Raw genomic sequence first — 12,968 nt, forward strand, 5'->3', positions numbered from 1 at the left:
ACAAATTTGAAGTAATTGATAGCGTTGAGGGATTATTGGAATCGATGGAAGAATATATGTTTATTTTACGATGGCAAAGACAAGAAACTGAACTAGTTCAGTTAGGCTACACAGATCACAATTATTCCCAGAAAAACTGGAGACAAAAGACACTCTGTGACAAAAGCGAAACGAAGTGGAAGAGATCGCTAGGATGCACAGTTTATTCCTAACGTGTAGCTTTAGACAGATAGATTACCTAATAAATGGCGATATGTAGAGCAATGTCATCTTCGATTAGTGCCTGACAGTAAAACCCAGATCGCGATAATAATTGTAATGGAGAATTTTGAACATGACGATTAGGTTTCCTCGCGCTCTTAAGCTTTAACTCGAGAGACAGCCATATGCTTCTCAGCCATTGTTTACTGTACAAGGATCTATACGAGATATCGCGTAAACGTTGGGCGATACGGTTAGGCAAGGAGAATGAGGATGCAGCCGGAAGCTCGCGGCAGACCGGAAGGACACGCGGACATTGCCGCGTGGTGGTTTAACCGCTGCGGGCAGGGAACAGCCCGGTTACGAAGAGCAGGTTTGAGAGACTTTGACCGCCGAACAGGTTCGTAGCGAAGCGTAGGAGCACGGCCCAAGGCGTTCCTCGATAAATTTGATGAAAAAGTTTCGCTCGGCGACGGGACGGCCCGCGGCATGCAGCCACCGACGCCGCCACTACCGACGCCACTGCCGACGCCACCGCCGCCGGCGAGAAAACGATACCTTTTCCGAGTTCCGTGTCACCAGGCTTGATAACGACGTTCCGAGCCGTGAAAAGCTTAAACGTCGCCGTTCTCTCCTCCTTTTCTCCGGCTCCGAGTTCTTTCTGCCATTCCACCGATCTTTTATTTCACCCGGGGTTCCTTTGACACCGAACAGGCGAGAACGCGATGGCGGCCGGTGATAAGCGCGATCGGGGAACGACCGATGCGGATTTTTCGGAAATTTAACGCGAAGCTGAGCCAGCAGCACGTAACTAACAGCGTGCATAACGTTAATTATACTAATTACCGTGGTGTAAATATTTTTTGTTCCGGCCCGTCTGTGAAGTTTGGACATCGGGCGCAGCAAGGATCGGAAGCAGCGTATAATGCATAATAAAGCCGAAAATCAGAGACAGCGGCGCATTAATTAAAAGGGAAATTAATTAAAGTTTCGCCGGGTTCGACGGTGAGGGGGTTGCGTGTCGTTAGCAGAGTCGATCAGGACCGTACCCGCGGTCTCCGATAAATAAACAATTTTCGACCAGGTAATGGACGGGGCCCGCGTGTTATTGCTCGAAATCCCATTAGCCGACGGCAAAAAGGAAACCGAGATAACGATAACAAACTTCGCTGATCGCGACGCAATCGGAATTTCAATATTTCGCGGATCGATTATCAACCGGGCGCGCGACGCTACGAGCAGCTTCTGTTCGTTGCCCTACAATCGAGAGGCAACGCAACATCGTTCGGGCTCTGAATTATAGGGAATTACACGGGGTCACGCCCGGTGTTCATGAAATATTAACGACCCGATTCACCGGCTAACACCGGGGCCCCTTCGTTTCGCCCACTTTTCCCATTTCTGCTTCCCCTCGTGGGATAGAACCGGTTATACCCGTTTGTTGCTCGTCGCAACGTTCTTGTCCGCGATTTAATCTCATCGGGACCTCGGTGGGATCGTGTCGTTTAAGTTATTCGATCCTCTGGCTCATATGTGCACCTTAATTAACTACCCCTTGAACACTTGCGCCTGGGTCCGAAGGAACGTGCATTGACAAAATCTTAGATATTTCTATACATGCACTTGTAAATAAGAAGTTAAAGAAAATGTAAGTGAGAGAGTAGGAAAGAAGTGGAAGAACGTAGAAAGCCTTTTATCCTGGCCCTGCTAGTAGACTCGTCAATGAGGCTACCTACCTGCCCGTGTTTTGGCAGGTTAGGAAATCCTAATAAGTAGAGGACTCACCGAGGACTTTAGAGAATCCTCAGATTCTTCCGAATTTTCATCCCTCTAATGACAAATATAGGGTGGTCGCCACATACTCTTTGTCCCGTCTGACTTTTCTATAGGACGAATTAATCGAACGATGCTTACGTCTTTTTACGAACGGTAAGCTAGTTTAATAGTGGTTTCGAAGAATTTTATTTTACTATAATATAAAGAGTGAATGTGTTTGACCGAATGAAGAATGTTTAACTTGATGGTTTTATTTTGACTGTGAATTCTATGAATTCAGGTGTGTGTTAATTGATTGCTGTAGTATATGAATGGTGATTGCATGTTTCTCTATTGGTTCCGTTATTCGTTAGGGGTGTGTCGAAGTTTCGATGTCTTTTGGTGATGGAGGATGTTTAAACAATTCCGGTCGATATACCCCCGTCTCGTGGTTTGGGATAGGTAATTTATAGACTCTTACTAGGGCCTAGACCAAATGGTGTCGGGGTGGTCTGAGTGTCCGCGTGTCACGGGACACTGGTAACAAAGAAATAAAATTCCCATTGTCTCGGGGCCCTCGGTGTTTTTGGCAGCGAGTGTGGAGAACGAACACCCTTCGACACGAACCTCTTTGTCCCGTTCTTCGAACACGCGCCACGCATTAGCCGCCATTTCCGTCATTCCTTCCGCCTTCTTTTCCGCGTCCTCTTAGCGTCTCGCGCGACTTGGGCGCTCTAGCCGTCGGTTTTAGACTCAACCTCTTCTCATTCCCGTTCAGCCATTTCCTGGCCGACCAACCCCTCGGTTATTCGCTCGCGTTTCGCTGCTGTCCTTCCTCCAGCGTGCGCTTAATGCGGTAAATTGCCAGGCAGCGAGCTCTATGCTAATGTCCTTACTTACGAACCCGGTCCCAGTGCGCGGAAACTTCTCCAGCCGGCCCTGTTTATCGGGGACAGAACCTCCTCGTTTACGTCGCTGATGCGACCTCGTCGTCTCGAGACTACGCGAATTCCGAACACGAATTTCCGTTGGTTCCTCGAGAACCGGATTGGCTGACAAATTTCCCTTCTATTCGATGTTGTTTGCAACCGAGTTTCTTACTTTTAATTCCTAAAATAATCGGCTTTCGACTGAGATAGACGATCGAGGACCACAAGAATGGACAATTTTCAGGGGTGCAAACGTCACGGGTTATTAGCTTCGACGCGACAACCCCTCATCTTCTCGGGGTGATGATGACGAAACGGATATACGTATGTAAGGATACTGTTTGATTGGCATTGCGAGAAGACTGCAGGAAAGTTCTGACAACTTAAAGGCTTTGGACAATTCTTTAACGCTATTAATTAACAAATAATGACAACGCTCGTCCGACTGTCGTTATTTATATATTGCCGCTCATCGGCCATTGTTATTTCGCCGGAATGATGTTTTCCATGGCTACTCATCGACCCTCGCCATAGTCGCGGACGACGGGACACGACCCTTCCCGACGTTCAGCCTAATTTGTCTTACAGCATATATGAAGAATAAAAAATGTTATTTTATTCTAAATATATATTTATTACGAGCTAGATGAGACTAGGAGTAAAGCATAAGCTAAAAGACTAGACTGATAACTGATTTATGATTATGCAACCGATCGACACTCTCACGTCAACTTAACTAAAAACTCCGCAAAGGACTGTGTTAAGATAGCCTTTGTACCCTTATTTAAACCTAGCAGTCTCTCTTCTCTCACATACAGGCTTTCTTTCTCTATCACTCATTAACATCCTCTCTATATAATCCTTCCACGTGCATTCTCTGAACCCTCTAAACCCTGAACAGTCGATCTGAACCAGAGGCTGCTATTTATCATCTATCATCAAGCAGATAGGCCCAAGTGTTCCCCTACACTCACTCTCAAACCCTAGCACCCTACATGTATACGTGTCTAAACAAATACGAAATATTTAACGATACTCTTTTTCTAATTTCCGTTATACACGTCTATATTGTATCAATACTCTTTGCTATCTGAAATATAGTTCATCGCACTGAATGAAAATCACCCTTTCTATTTACCTCGATAGGTCCCTCTCTCTGATTGGCACCCGTACAATTCCACGTAATTATCCAACGTACTATAATACGTGCACTCATCGATTTTCACGCTGCCGCACAGTTATACTGTCAAACACACTCGCGTGTCACTCGTACGGTCTCGCATCTTCTTACGTTATATACATCGTGAACCAATTCCACGTGCATCGAGCTATCCAAATTTTCTTACACGCTTAACAGACCGTCGCGTCGATTCGTCGCGAGAAAGCACGATGTCGGATCACAGGGAAATCCAGGACGATATCGCTGAACGAGACTTCGCTCGGGCATATTTCCATTTTGTTTATTTAGGATTCGAGTTATTCGACGAGACGAACGAAAATACCCTCGGACGCGTTTCACCGGTGGAAGAGGGATGAAAAAATATGGCGCACGATCGGCGAGTCAGAGCTGAACGCGAGAGACAGAGGAGAAAAGGAGGATTTGGAGGGATTCGTGCGAGTCTCATCGTCGACAAAGGACAGTCATAATGCGCGTGCATATTTGCCAAGCATGTGCAATATATAACGCAGTGGAGCGATATTAAGCGGCTCTCCCGTTGCAGGTCCCTCTTTCCGCATCAAACGTGGAATTATGTTACAGCAATGAGGGCGTAACGACGAGCAAACGAGGCTGTTTGCGAAGGCAGCGGCCGGATAAAATCGTCAAACGTTTCGCCGAAAAATCGGGGATACGGAACACCGCAAGCCGAAAGATGTTTCATTCGCGAACGCTTCGCTCGTTTCGAAAACCCGGCTCGACTTTATCCGCCTCTTGTGCTCTCGTCGTCGACAAATTTCTCACTCGCCTACGCCCGCTCCGGACAATGGGCCCCGCAACGGCTGCAAATCGAGACACGGATTAACGAACGGTATTGTCGCGCCAATTAAGCTCGCGTACGCGCGATCGCGAAGAACTTGGTCATTGAAAATCACGTTACTTCGTCCTCGAAATGCAGCTCGTCATTCGACGGCTTCTATTCTTCGAATTGTATGCTTCCAACAACCCCCATCATCTTTACGATACAGGGAAATGGAAAATCCTCCTTCTCTCTACCTTCTGTACTCGGGATTTATAATGCCTCAACTTTTCGATATAGATCCTAAACGAATCCCCGAACTGCAGTTCCGTACGAATTCTATCTGCACCCCGCGACAGCGAGGGAATAATTCTTCCTCGTTGAATTTCTTGAAAATACCAGTGACGTCTATTTATTCCAAACGCTATACCGAGATACAGAGAAGAAATTCCGACATTTTTATCAAAAGCACAAAAGAGGGTTGCTCGAGAGACATTCCCGAGCGTCGATAATTGACCACCGCGAATCTAGATCACCCCGAATCCTCTCCACTTCCATCCAAGAGATAATCACGATCGTACGTCGGTACTTTTACACGTGGAACCAAGGACGCTATACGTTAAAGTGTCATCGGAGAGTAGTTTCGAAGCAGTTTGAAACGTTCGACGCGGAGCGAGGGTGAAAAGCTCTCCAACGAAGCGCGGCAGGCTAAATTCGCTCGGCTGCGTTCCGAGCGCGAACTCGCCGAAAAAACGGTCGACGCCGAGGAAGACACGGTGGCGTTCTTGGACGCGGCGCGCGTTTAACTTCCGCCGGAAAAGCGGCTCGAGTGGCTTCGTGTCCGTTCGTCGCACGAGGAGAGCACTCCGGGAACAGCCGCGGCGTGAAACGAGCGTCGAAACGCTCGCGCGATTCTGCCTCTGTCGCCTCGCCCCGGAGAATCCCAGTTTATCCCTGACAGCCCGGGAAAAACGTTCTTCCGCTTCGAAATCCTTTTTCAGAGCCCTCTGTTCCTCCGCGTCCCGCGAGCCGGCGATCAAGGGTGGCTTGCTTTCTGCCCGATTTTACGGCTTCCGCTCGCTTCGTGCGCCCTTTTCAGCCGAGCTCTCGCGCCGCGCGTGGCGTCATCGAACAACTGGAAGTGCATTCTCGTCGCGGAGCAGCCACGATTCTCGGCTACGTATACGTTCGGGCGATTAGGTGTTATCGAATAGAAGGAACCACGTTTCGTTTTTTCCAGCAGTCTTCCGCGGTTCGACTCGGGCTCCGGGATCTTTGATCTCTCCTCGCCGACGTCGACTCGAATGTCCGGGTGGTTAGCTCGCGTTACGTTTCAAAGGGAGACGAGTGTGTTCCTCGGGGAGAAGTTCGAGGCATCCAACGGCTGTCGGCTTCCTCGTGACCCGCCAGCGTGTTTAGGCTGTCCAAACAGCTGCATCGAGTCACGTTTACGCGCGTGATAAATGAACCCACGAACGGCACGGCTATTAGTCTTCGTTGTCGCGAATTATGGTGGACAAAATTTGTAGGGGTACACGCGTGGGTAAACGGCCACGAGTTGTCCCGAAATGAAATACAGAGTGTCCCGGCGTTTCCAGTGACCGCGCTGGAATGTCCCTGCGGAAAGCTTGGCTATCGGGTCCGGGTTGCTACGTATTTCCCGAACTTCATTTCCGAACGAGAAGGCGTGGGAAAGAAGGGAAAGGAAAAGGGAGAAGAGGAAAGAAGACGGGGTCGTTCTTTTGTTCTAAATTCTCGTAGACAGAAATAGATCCGCGGGAATGGAGAAAAATGTGCGACTCGAATGAACTCCGGAGGACCGAATCCACGTCGCGGATAATAAAATCTCGTTTCTCCGGGACGTAATTTGCGAGTCATATTTCCCGCGACGGAACGGCGGGGCTTCTGGTCCCCGGTTTCATTCGAATTCCTTTCTCTAGCCCGAAAAAAAGGGAAAAGGGAGGAAAAAGGGTGCGTGAACTCGGCCTATAAATATAAAAGGGACGCGCGGCGCCGGCATGATAGAGGAAACGCGGTAAACGGGGCGTGTAAAGGAAAAGAAAGAAGAAACAAGATCGAGCAACCGCCTCGTTCGGGTAATTTCTTTTCGAGGAATAAAAGGGTCAACGAAGGGTGCCTTCTAGTCTCATGAGCCTTTCGGATCCGTCGCCCTCCACACACGTAACGTATACGTCGACGGGCTCGAAGCAGCCCCCGTACAAATGCCACGTTTAGCCCTCTACATATATACACAGCAGGGCTACAGACAGGGGACCGAGGTGATAAATGAATGCGTGGGCGATACGCGAGCAGGAACGTGGATCCTCGTCTCGTTCTTTTCCGGCTGAAAGACTAAAGACACCTTAGGGGATGTCGAAGAGGAGAAAACGGAGGAACGAGCGCCACGAAACGCCACCGAATACATCTCGATCCTAAGTGCACCGTACGGGTCGAATCGAGGATGCCTACGTGTGTGGAAACAACGCGAGGAATTCCAGTCGTCGCCAACTCGTGCCAACTTCGTCCAACTTCCGCAGACGTCTATCATTGAGACATTCCCGAGGAAAAACGGCGCCGCGTTCCTTCGCCGATGAACCCCCGATTAATTTTTCCCGCCATGATCCAACGCGCCGAATTACTCCTAATCGACGCCGGTCGCGTATTTTCCCCGCTAGCGGGACATCGTTTGCCCCGTGCGTCGCGACGTCGAGTGACCGGAAAATTCCGCTGACTCACTCGCTGCCGATAGCGTCTGCGGCCATTAAAACAACGGCACGTTAGGAGTAACTTTAGACGTCGCAAATTGCACGTGCCACAAGTGCCGGAGCACTTTCCAGAGATCCACCCCGCAGCCCCGTTTCTCGCTCTCGCCTACACCCTGTCTCTCTATCTATCCGATATCTAACCAATAACTCGATAACCTTCTTATTCCCTTCGACCTCGTTTCTCCCGCCCGTCGACTTATAACGTTATAACTGGCCCCGTCTCGTCTCTTAAAGCTGACGGCTCGGCGGCCATTTTCACGCGGTCGAAGAAGTCACCCCATCGGCTAGCTCTCCATTAGCGTCACGTCCGATTTTCGGAAGCCTCGCGTGTTGCGATCGATGCATGCGTGCGACACGACGCGTGCCTCGCTGCTAATATAAATCGCAGGGGATGGAGAGCAGGGGTGCACGACGTAGATTGGCCGGGTACGTGGATCGTAAATCAGGCCGGCTTATGTCTCGATACGATCGCCGCTATGAAGCTCGACGCGCGATCTCTTTCGACGTGCCGGAAGGGAAAAGGCCTCTCGCCTCGTTTCTCTGCCATCTTCCGATATGACCAGCGCGCACCCTCGTACCCCGCGATGCTTATCCAAATGTTCCGTTAAAAAACACCAAGGATCGTCCGGTTCGGACGCGGATTATTCCGCTGGAGGATTAATTCGGTGCAGCTGGCCATCGATTCTCGCGCGGAACGGAATTCCGTGCATTTCCGGGGCGGGGGTTGAAACGTTATCGATGCGAGATTCGCGGCGGAATAAGGAAAAAATAGGAGCCGGGCCGCGGCGCGGGCTTGTAAGTTTTCGTTGGGAAAAAGGAAGAGGACCCGGGCGAAAAAGCGAATCGGTGTCGGGCTGATAAAAATGTTTGCCACCGGAATTACGGACCGAGTTTCCCTTATCGTTGATTAAATTAGCGATAAGGAAGTTCGAGCGTGGTTTTAATGGATCGCAAAAACCGGACGCGAGATAGGAGCGGACGTTGCGGAAATCGATGACTTGGCTAATCCACTTTTTTCTCACCCTCTTCGCCCCGTTCCTTTTTGACGTCTCCAACGACGAACCAGCTTCGTCTTCGTCGGCCACGATGGATTTCCAGCGAGCCAAGCAAACCGGCTGGAACGGGGGTTGGAGAATGGAATTCCTAAGTTTTCCTCGTACGCTTCGACGTAAGATATCGCGGAGAAAGATAACGCGATGAGTCTAGTGACGTTTAAGAACTGCAATGGTCGTGGTAAGAGAGAGAGAGGGTGGCGTAAAAATTTCGACTCGCGAAATGGGTGAAGGAAACAGAGACGGATCGAGGACTATGATAATAAATCTGCGCGGACGCTGGGCGTCATCGAAAAATCTCGCTGCTCCGCCAACGTCGACACCTGTCGATATCGTAGACGTTACATTAAAATTCACCGGCATGCGCCCGGATTAACCGAGATTCTTCGCGACGTAACTTCCAGTGGCTTCGGGAAAGCGCCGCGAAATCGCATCAGCCATCGCGCGGCCAATTTGCTTTTTCCGCGAATAAAATCCCCAACTCGCGAGTCTTCGTCGCCATGAGAGCGAATAAAGGATAACGCGTATGAAATATCAATATCGGAACGTATATGCGTATCGCGGAGGAAAATATCGAAAGCTCTTTTGGATCGGTTCGATTACCGCGATGCGAAAACCGTATCGATCATCCGGTCGCCAAAGGCGTCGCTTTACACCGTGGAATTTTGCAAAGGTTAACGCTCCTCGGAGAAAGTGGACCAAGTCCTCTCGAGGCTCGAAGCGAGAACAAAGTTGCCACTCGAATAAGAGGATTTCAAACATCTCTCGAGCACCGACGTCACGCGAAACGAGAGAAATCGAAACGGATATTATTCGAGGCGAATAGAAAGTATAACTATCGTATCGTGTCGGGGGAAACAAAAGAAATCGTAAAAGATATATTTACTTGGAAACTTGGATAGAGCTCTAGATAGAAAGCAGGGACAGATTAACGATTAAGAATTTCTTTCCTCGATGGTGTCATGCTGGTCATCGTTGACCCAGAGTACCGTAACTGATCGGATTGATAAAATAAAAGGAATAGAGAAATAAAGAGTAATAAAGAATTAGAGATCGGAAAGCAATCGCGGTGATAAACACGAGCGATCTCGTGGTTGGATCGGAAAGGAGACGGTGTTCGTACCGGCGGCTGTCGATATCGAGGCTCGACATTAAAATTCACGGTGGCGTTTTCCGATTTAGCGTGAACCTGCCGGGCAACGTCGTCTCTCTATCTCAGCGCGGTGCATCGAGTTTACGTCGTCGTCGTCGTCGTGATGGTAGTCTCGGCTGGTCGTCGGCAAGCTTGTTACTTTGCATTCGCGAACGACGCTGTCCGACATACGCTATGAAAAATACATAATTCTGTCAGGAGCAAAGTGTCAATAATAATACCTATATCTACGTTACAGTCCAGTGGTCGACGATATTTCAAAACGTAGCCAGACCATGGCCACCCGCCACGGGCCATTTTATTTCGCGATATAATGCTTGACTCCTCGTCCTTCTTACCGGCTGACATATTGGTCGCGATAGCGAGTAATCCGTTACGTCGGTCCGCGTTCGCGATAAGAACGCAGCCTGGACTCCTCTTCCCTTTTTCTTTCCCTCTCCTCTCCACCCCGTATCCTCTCCCCTGTTTACTCCTCTCTTTTTCTACCCTTCTCTATCCATTTCTCCGCCAGCGTTTCACCCTTGTCCCTTCCGCCCCCCTGCTCCCTTTTATTTCCCAGCCCGAACTCGATGCTTTTCTCATTTCGCCTCTTTGTGCTTTTCGTTTCGTCTATTTGTCCCGTTTCTTTGTTCCCTTCTCGCGTGTGTTCCTTTCCACGCGTCCGCCTCCGCCGCGCTGTCTCCGCCCCCCGCCCATCGCTTTTTCACCGATCTAGTCCGCTCGACGATGGAACGACCGATATATTTCCAGACGCAAAACTTCCAGTTAGATTCGCGTCGCGACGCGGAAGAATACAGGCCGGCCACGCCGCGGGAAACGCGATGCAGATCGACGATAAATCAGCGCCGGGATGTAAATAAAAATCTTAACGGCGATGCGGGGTGGCGCGCAGGGAAGGGTGGGCTTTTTGCGCGAAAGGGTGCCGCGCTGTCGTTCCGATCGGCATCCAATTTGAAATTTTTCATCGGCCGATAACCGATACGCGACTCGATTTGTAATTTCGCCCGCGATCAAGAAGCCCCGCATCGCGGTTCCACAGCGCTCGATGAATCCAACGATTCCACGTTATTTACCCGATATATTTCCTCCTCCTCCCCCCGCACTCCCATTCGATCCGCCGAATCTCCGGATTATTTATAACTCTATTTGCTCCATTCGAGCGAGCCCGAGATAAATAGTCGAGACGCGATAAATTACGTTTCACGAGTTGCTGGCACTTAATTCGTCCCTCCCCCTGCTCGTCCGGCATTTTTTCACGCCGGCCCGGCAATATCGCGCTCGGGTATGGTCCCCGTTTATCGAAGGGGCAGTTTAAACGTCGCGAGACCCGCCATGTTGAATCGAACGCGAGAAATTGGCTCTAGCTAGACGTCTACAGTCGTGTAAGGTAGAAACGAGTTGGTCGCGGCGGAAACGCCTGATGACACACGCGTATAAACAAGAATGACAGACACTCGCTGTCTCTCTGACAGGTAATTCGCGAAAATGACACGGAACGCAGGGGTTTCTCTCGGCGATTTCGATTTCGGCACCCTTCGACGAGACCGTCTCGATTTTCACGAAGTGGCAATTTTTTCAAAGGCTTTCCGCGAATTCGAATATCCGGTATACTCTCTCCGCGAGCTCGACTCGTATCGATCACTCGAAACGCGAACGGAAGCGTAGTAGAATTTTATTTAAGATCGACATCTTCGACACAACAGAATTTAGGTGCAGCATCCGCGATAGAAGGTACGTTCTCGTCGATACATCGAGCCGGGGTGTATTTATTGGAAAACCAACGAGATCTTGGCCCGTTGCTCGAGCGAGCTTAGATCAGAGATAGCGCGAGGGAAACACCCGTGGGACTTTAGACGAAAAGTTCCTTCCGCTCGAAACTCTTCGCTCTCCTCTCGCTCAGACGAGTTCTCGCCGGCGAATCTTGGCCGCGTATGATGCCGGCGCGCTGCGAGTATTTCGGAAATGTGCTACCTTAAATGTTAATTTAAATTCTAAGCGAGCCGTGAAACTTCCACGGATGGCTGAAGCTCCACAAGCGGCGGAAAATTTGCCCGGGTATAAATGTCGAGGCGTTTTCTTCTCCGTCGGACAAAACGTCGGGACTCGAAGGATCGTCGTCCTGCGATGGCTGCAAGCGGAAAATGCCTTGGATACTTTCCGGTCACGGATCGTAATTCAGCCGCGCGATTCCGCGTGCACCGTTGCGCGGGATTTTAAGCGGCCCGAATAGAATTCCATTTTGACACCTAATTATCGCGTTAATAAGCTTTGGAAAATAGAAACGTTACCACGCGGGCCACGATGCGTGATTAACCGGGCCGGATTCGAGCGTAAGCCACAGACAAGCCGTAATCTACAGGATTCGCGATTCGTGCAGCCGGTAAATTATAATTCCCTGACCCCCTTTCGTTTCGTTTCATTTCGTTTCGTATTGCCATGACCGCGGGAGGACGAGAGTAGTACGCGTAGGAAATTATACGCCGTCGACATTCCAGCGGAATTCTTGCCACTTGGGTACCGAACGGTAAAAACAAGCGAATTCGTAGACGAGCAAAGCGATACCCGAGTCCTCTTCGTGTTCAAAATGAAATTCCCGTGGCCGTGTGTTTACGTACATCTCGCTCGCGATGCATAACCGCAACGTGTAAGAGACGCGCCAACAGACACATCCACTCGGCGTCTTTTTATCCCCGAATAGAGCACGGCACTCAGCCGGCTGTGAGTGCACGAGGCGGCTACGAGTAACGAGGAAAATGCATTTCTGTTTCAGGAAGCGCGTACATCATAAGATGGAGCGCCCCGCAGCTGATGGTGGTGGCAGTGCAGTATATCCTCACGGGGCCCTATATGCCCCCGTACATGCCCCAGACGGTGAATTAGGAGATGGACCGCGGAAAACGTGGCCCGTGTTCGACCAGGACGTTGTGTCGCGACCCGTGTGTCTACCTTTGCATCTCGAGCCACTATACACCCTTCGATACACCCTTGGATGCACGCGCTGTCAACGTATCGAGCGTAGCGAAGTAACGAGACTAAGGTGAAGAGACTAAGGCGTGCGTTTTCATCTTCGCGCGATTACTTTGGTCGAGGAAGAGAGTTTTGATCGGAGATACGGTGTCCGTTTGGCTACCACTATGTTTCTCCTCGGACAGACATGT

General features: G+C 50.1%; 1 protein-coding gene across 1 annotated transcript in view; it reads left to right on the forward strand.

Annotated features, from left to right (window-relative positions):
- Positions 1-12,690, forward strand: part of LOC108549230 (Dpr-interacting protein zeta) — a 284,709-nt gene extending 272,019 nt beyond the window's left edge. Inside the window, exon 10 of the mRNA XM_017902519.1 lies at positions 12,581-12,690. Coding sequence (XP_017758008.1) covers positions 12,581-12,690 — 110 coding nt within the window. The remainder of the gene's footprint in view (positions 1-12,580) is intronic.
- Positions 12,691-12,968: the final 278 nt, after the last annotated feature.

Source organism: Eufriesea mexicana, unplaced genomic scaffold (assembly GCF_001483705.2).
Source record: "Eufriesea mexicana isolate 0111107269 unplaced genomic scaffold, ASM148370v2 scaffold1852, whole genome shotgun sequence".
NCBI lineage: Eukaryota > Metazoa > Arthropoda > Insecta > Hymenoptera > Apidae > Eufriesea > Eufriesea mexicana.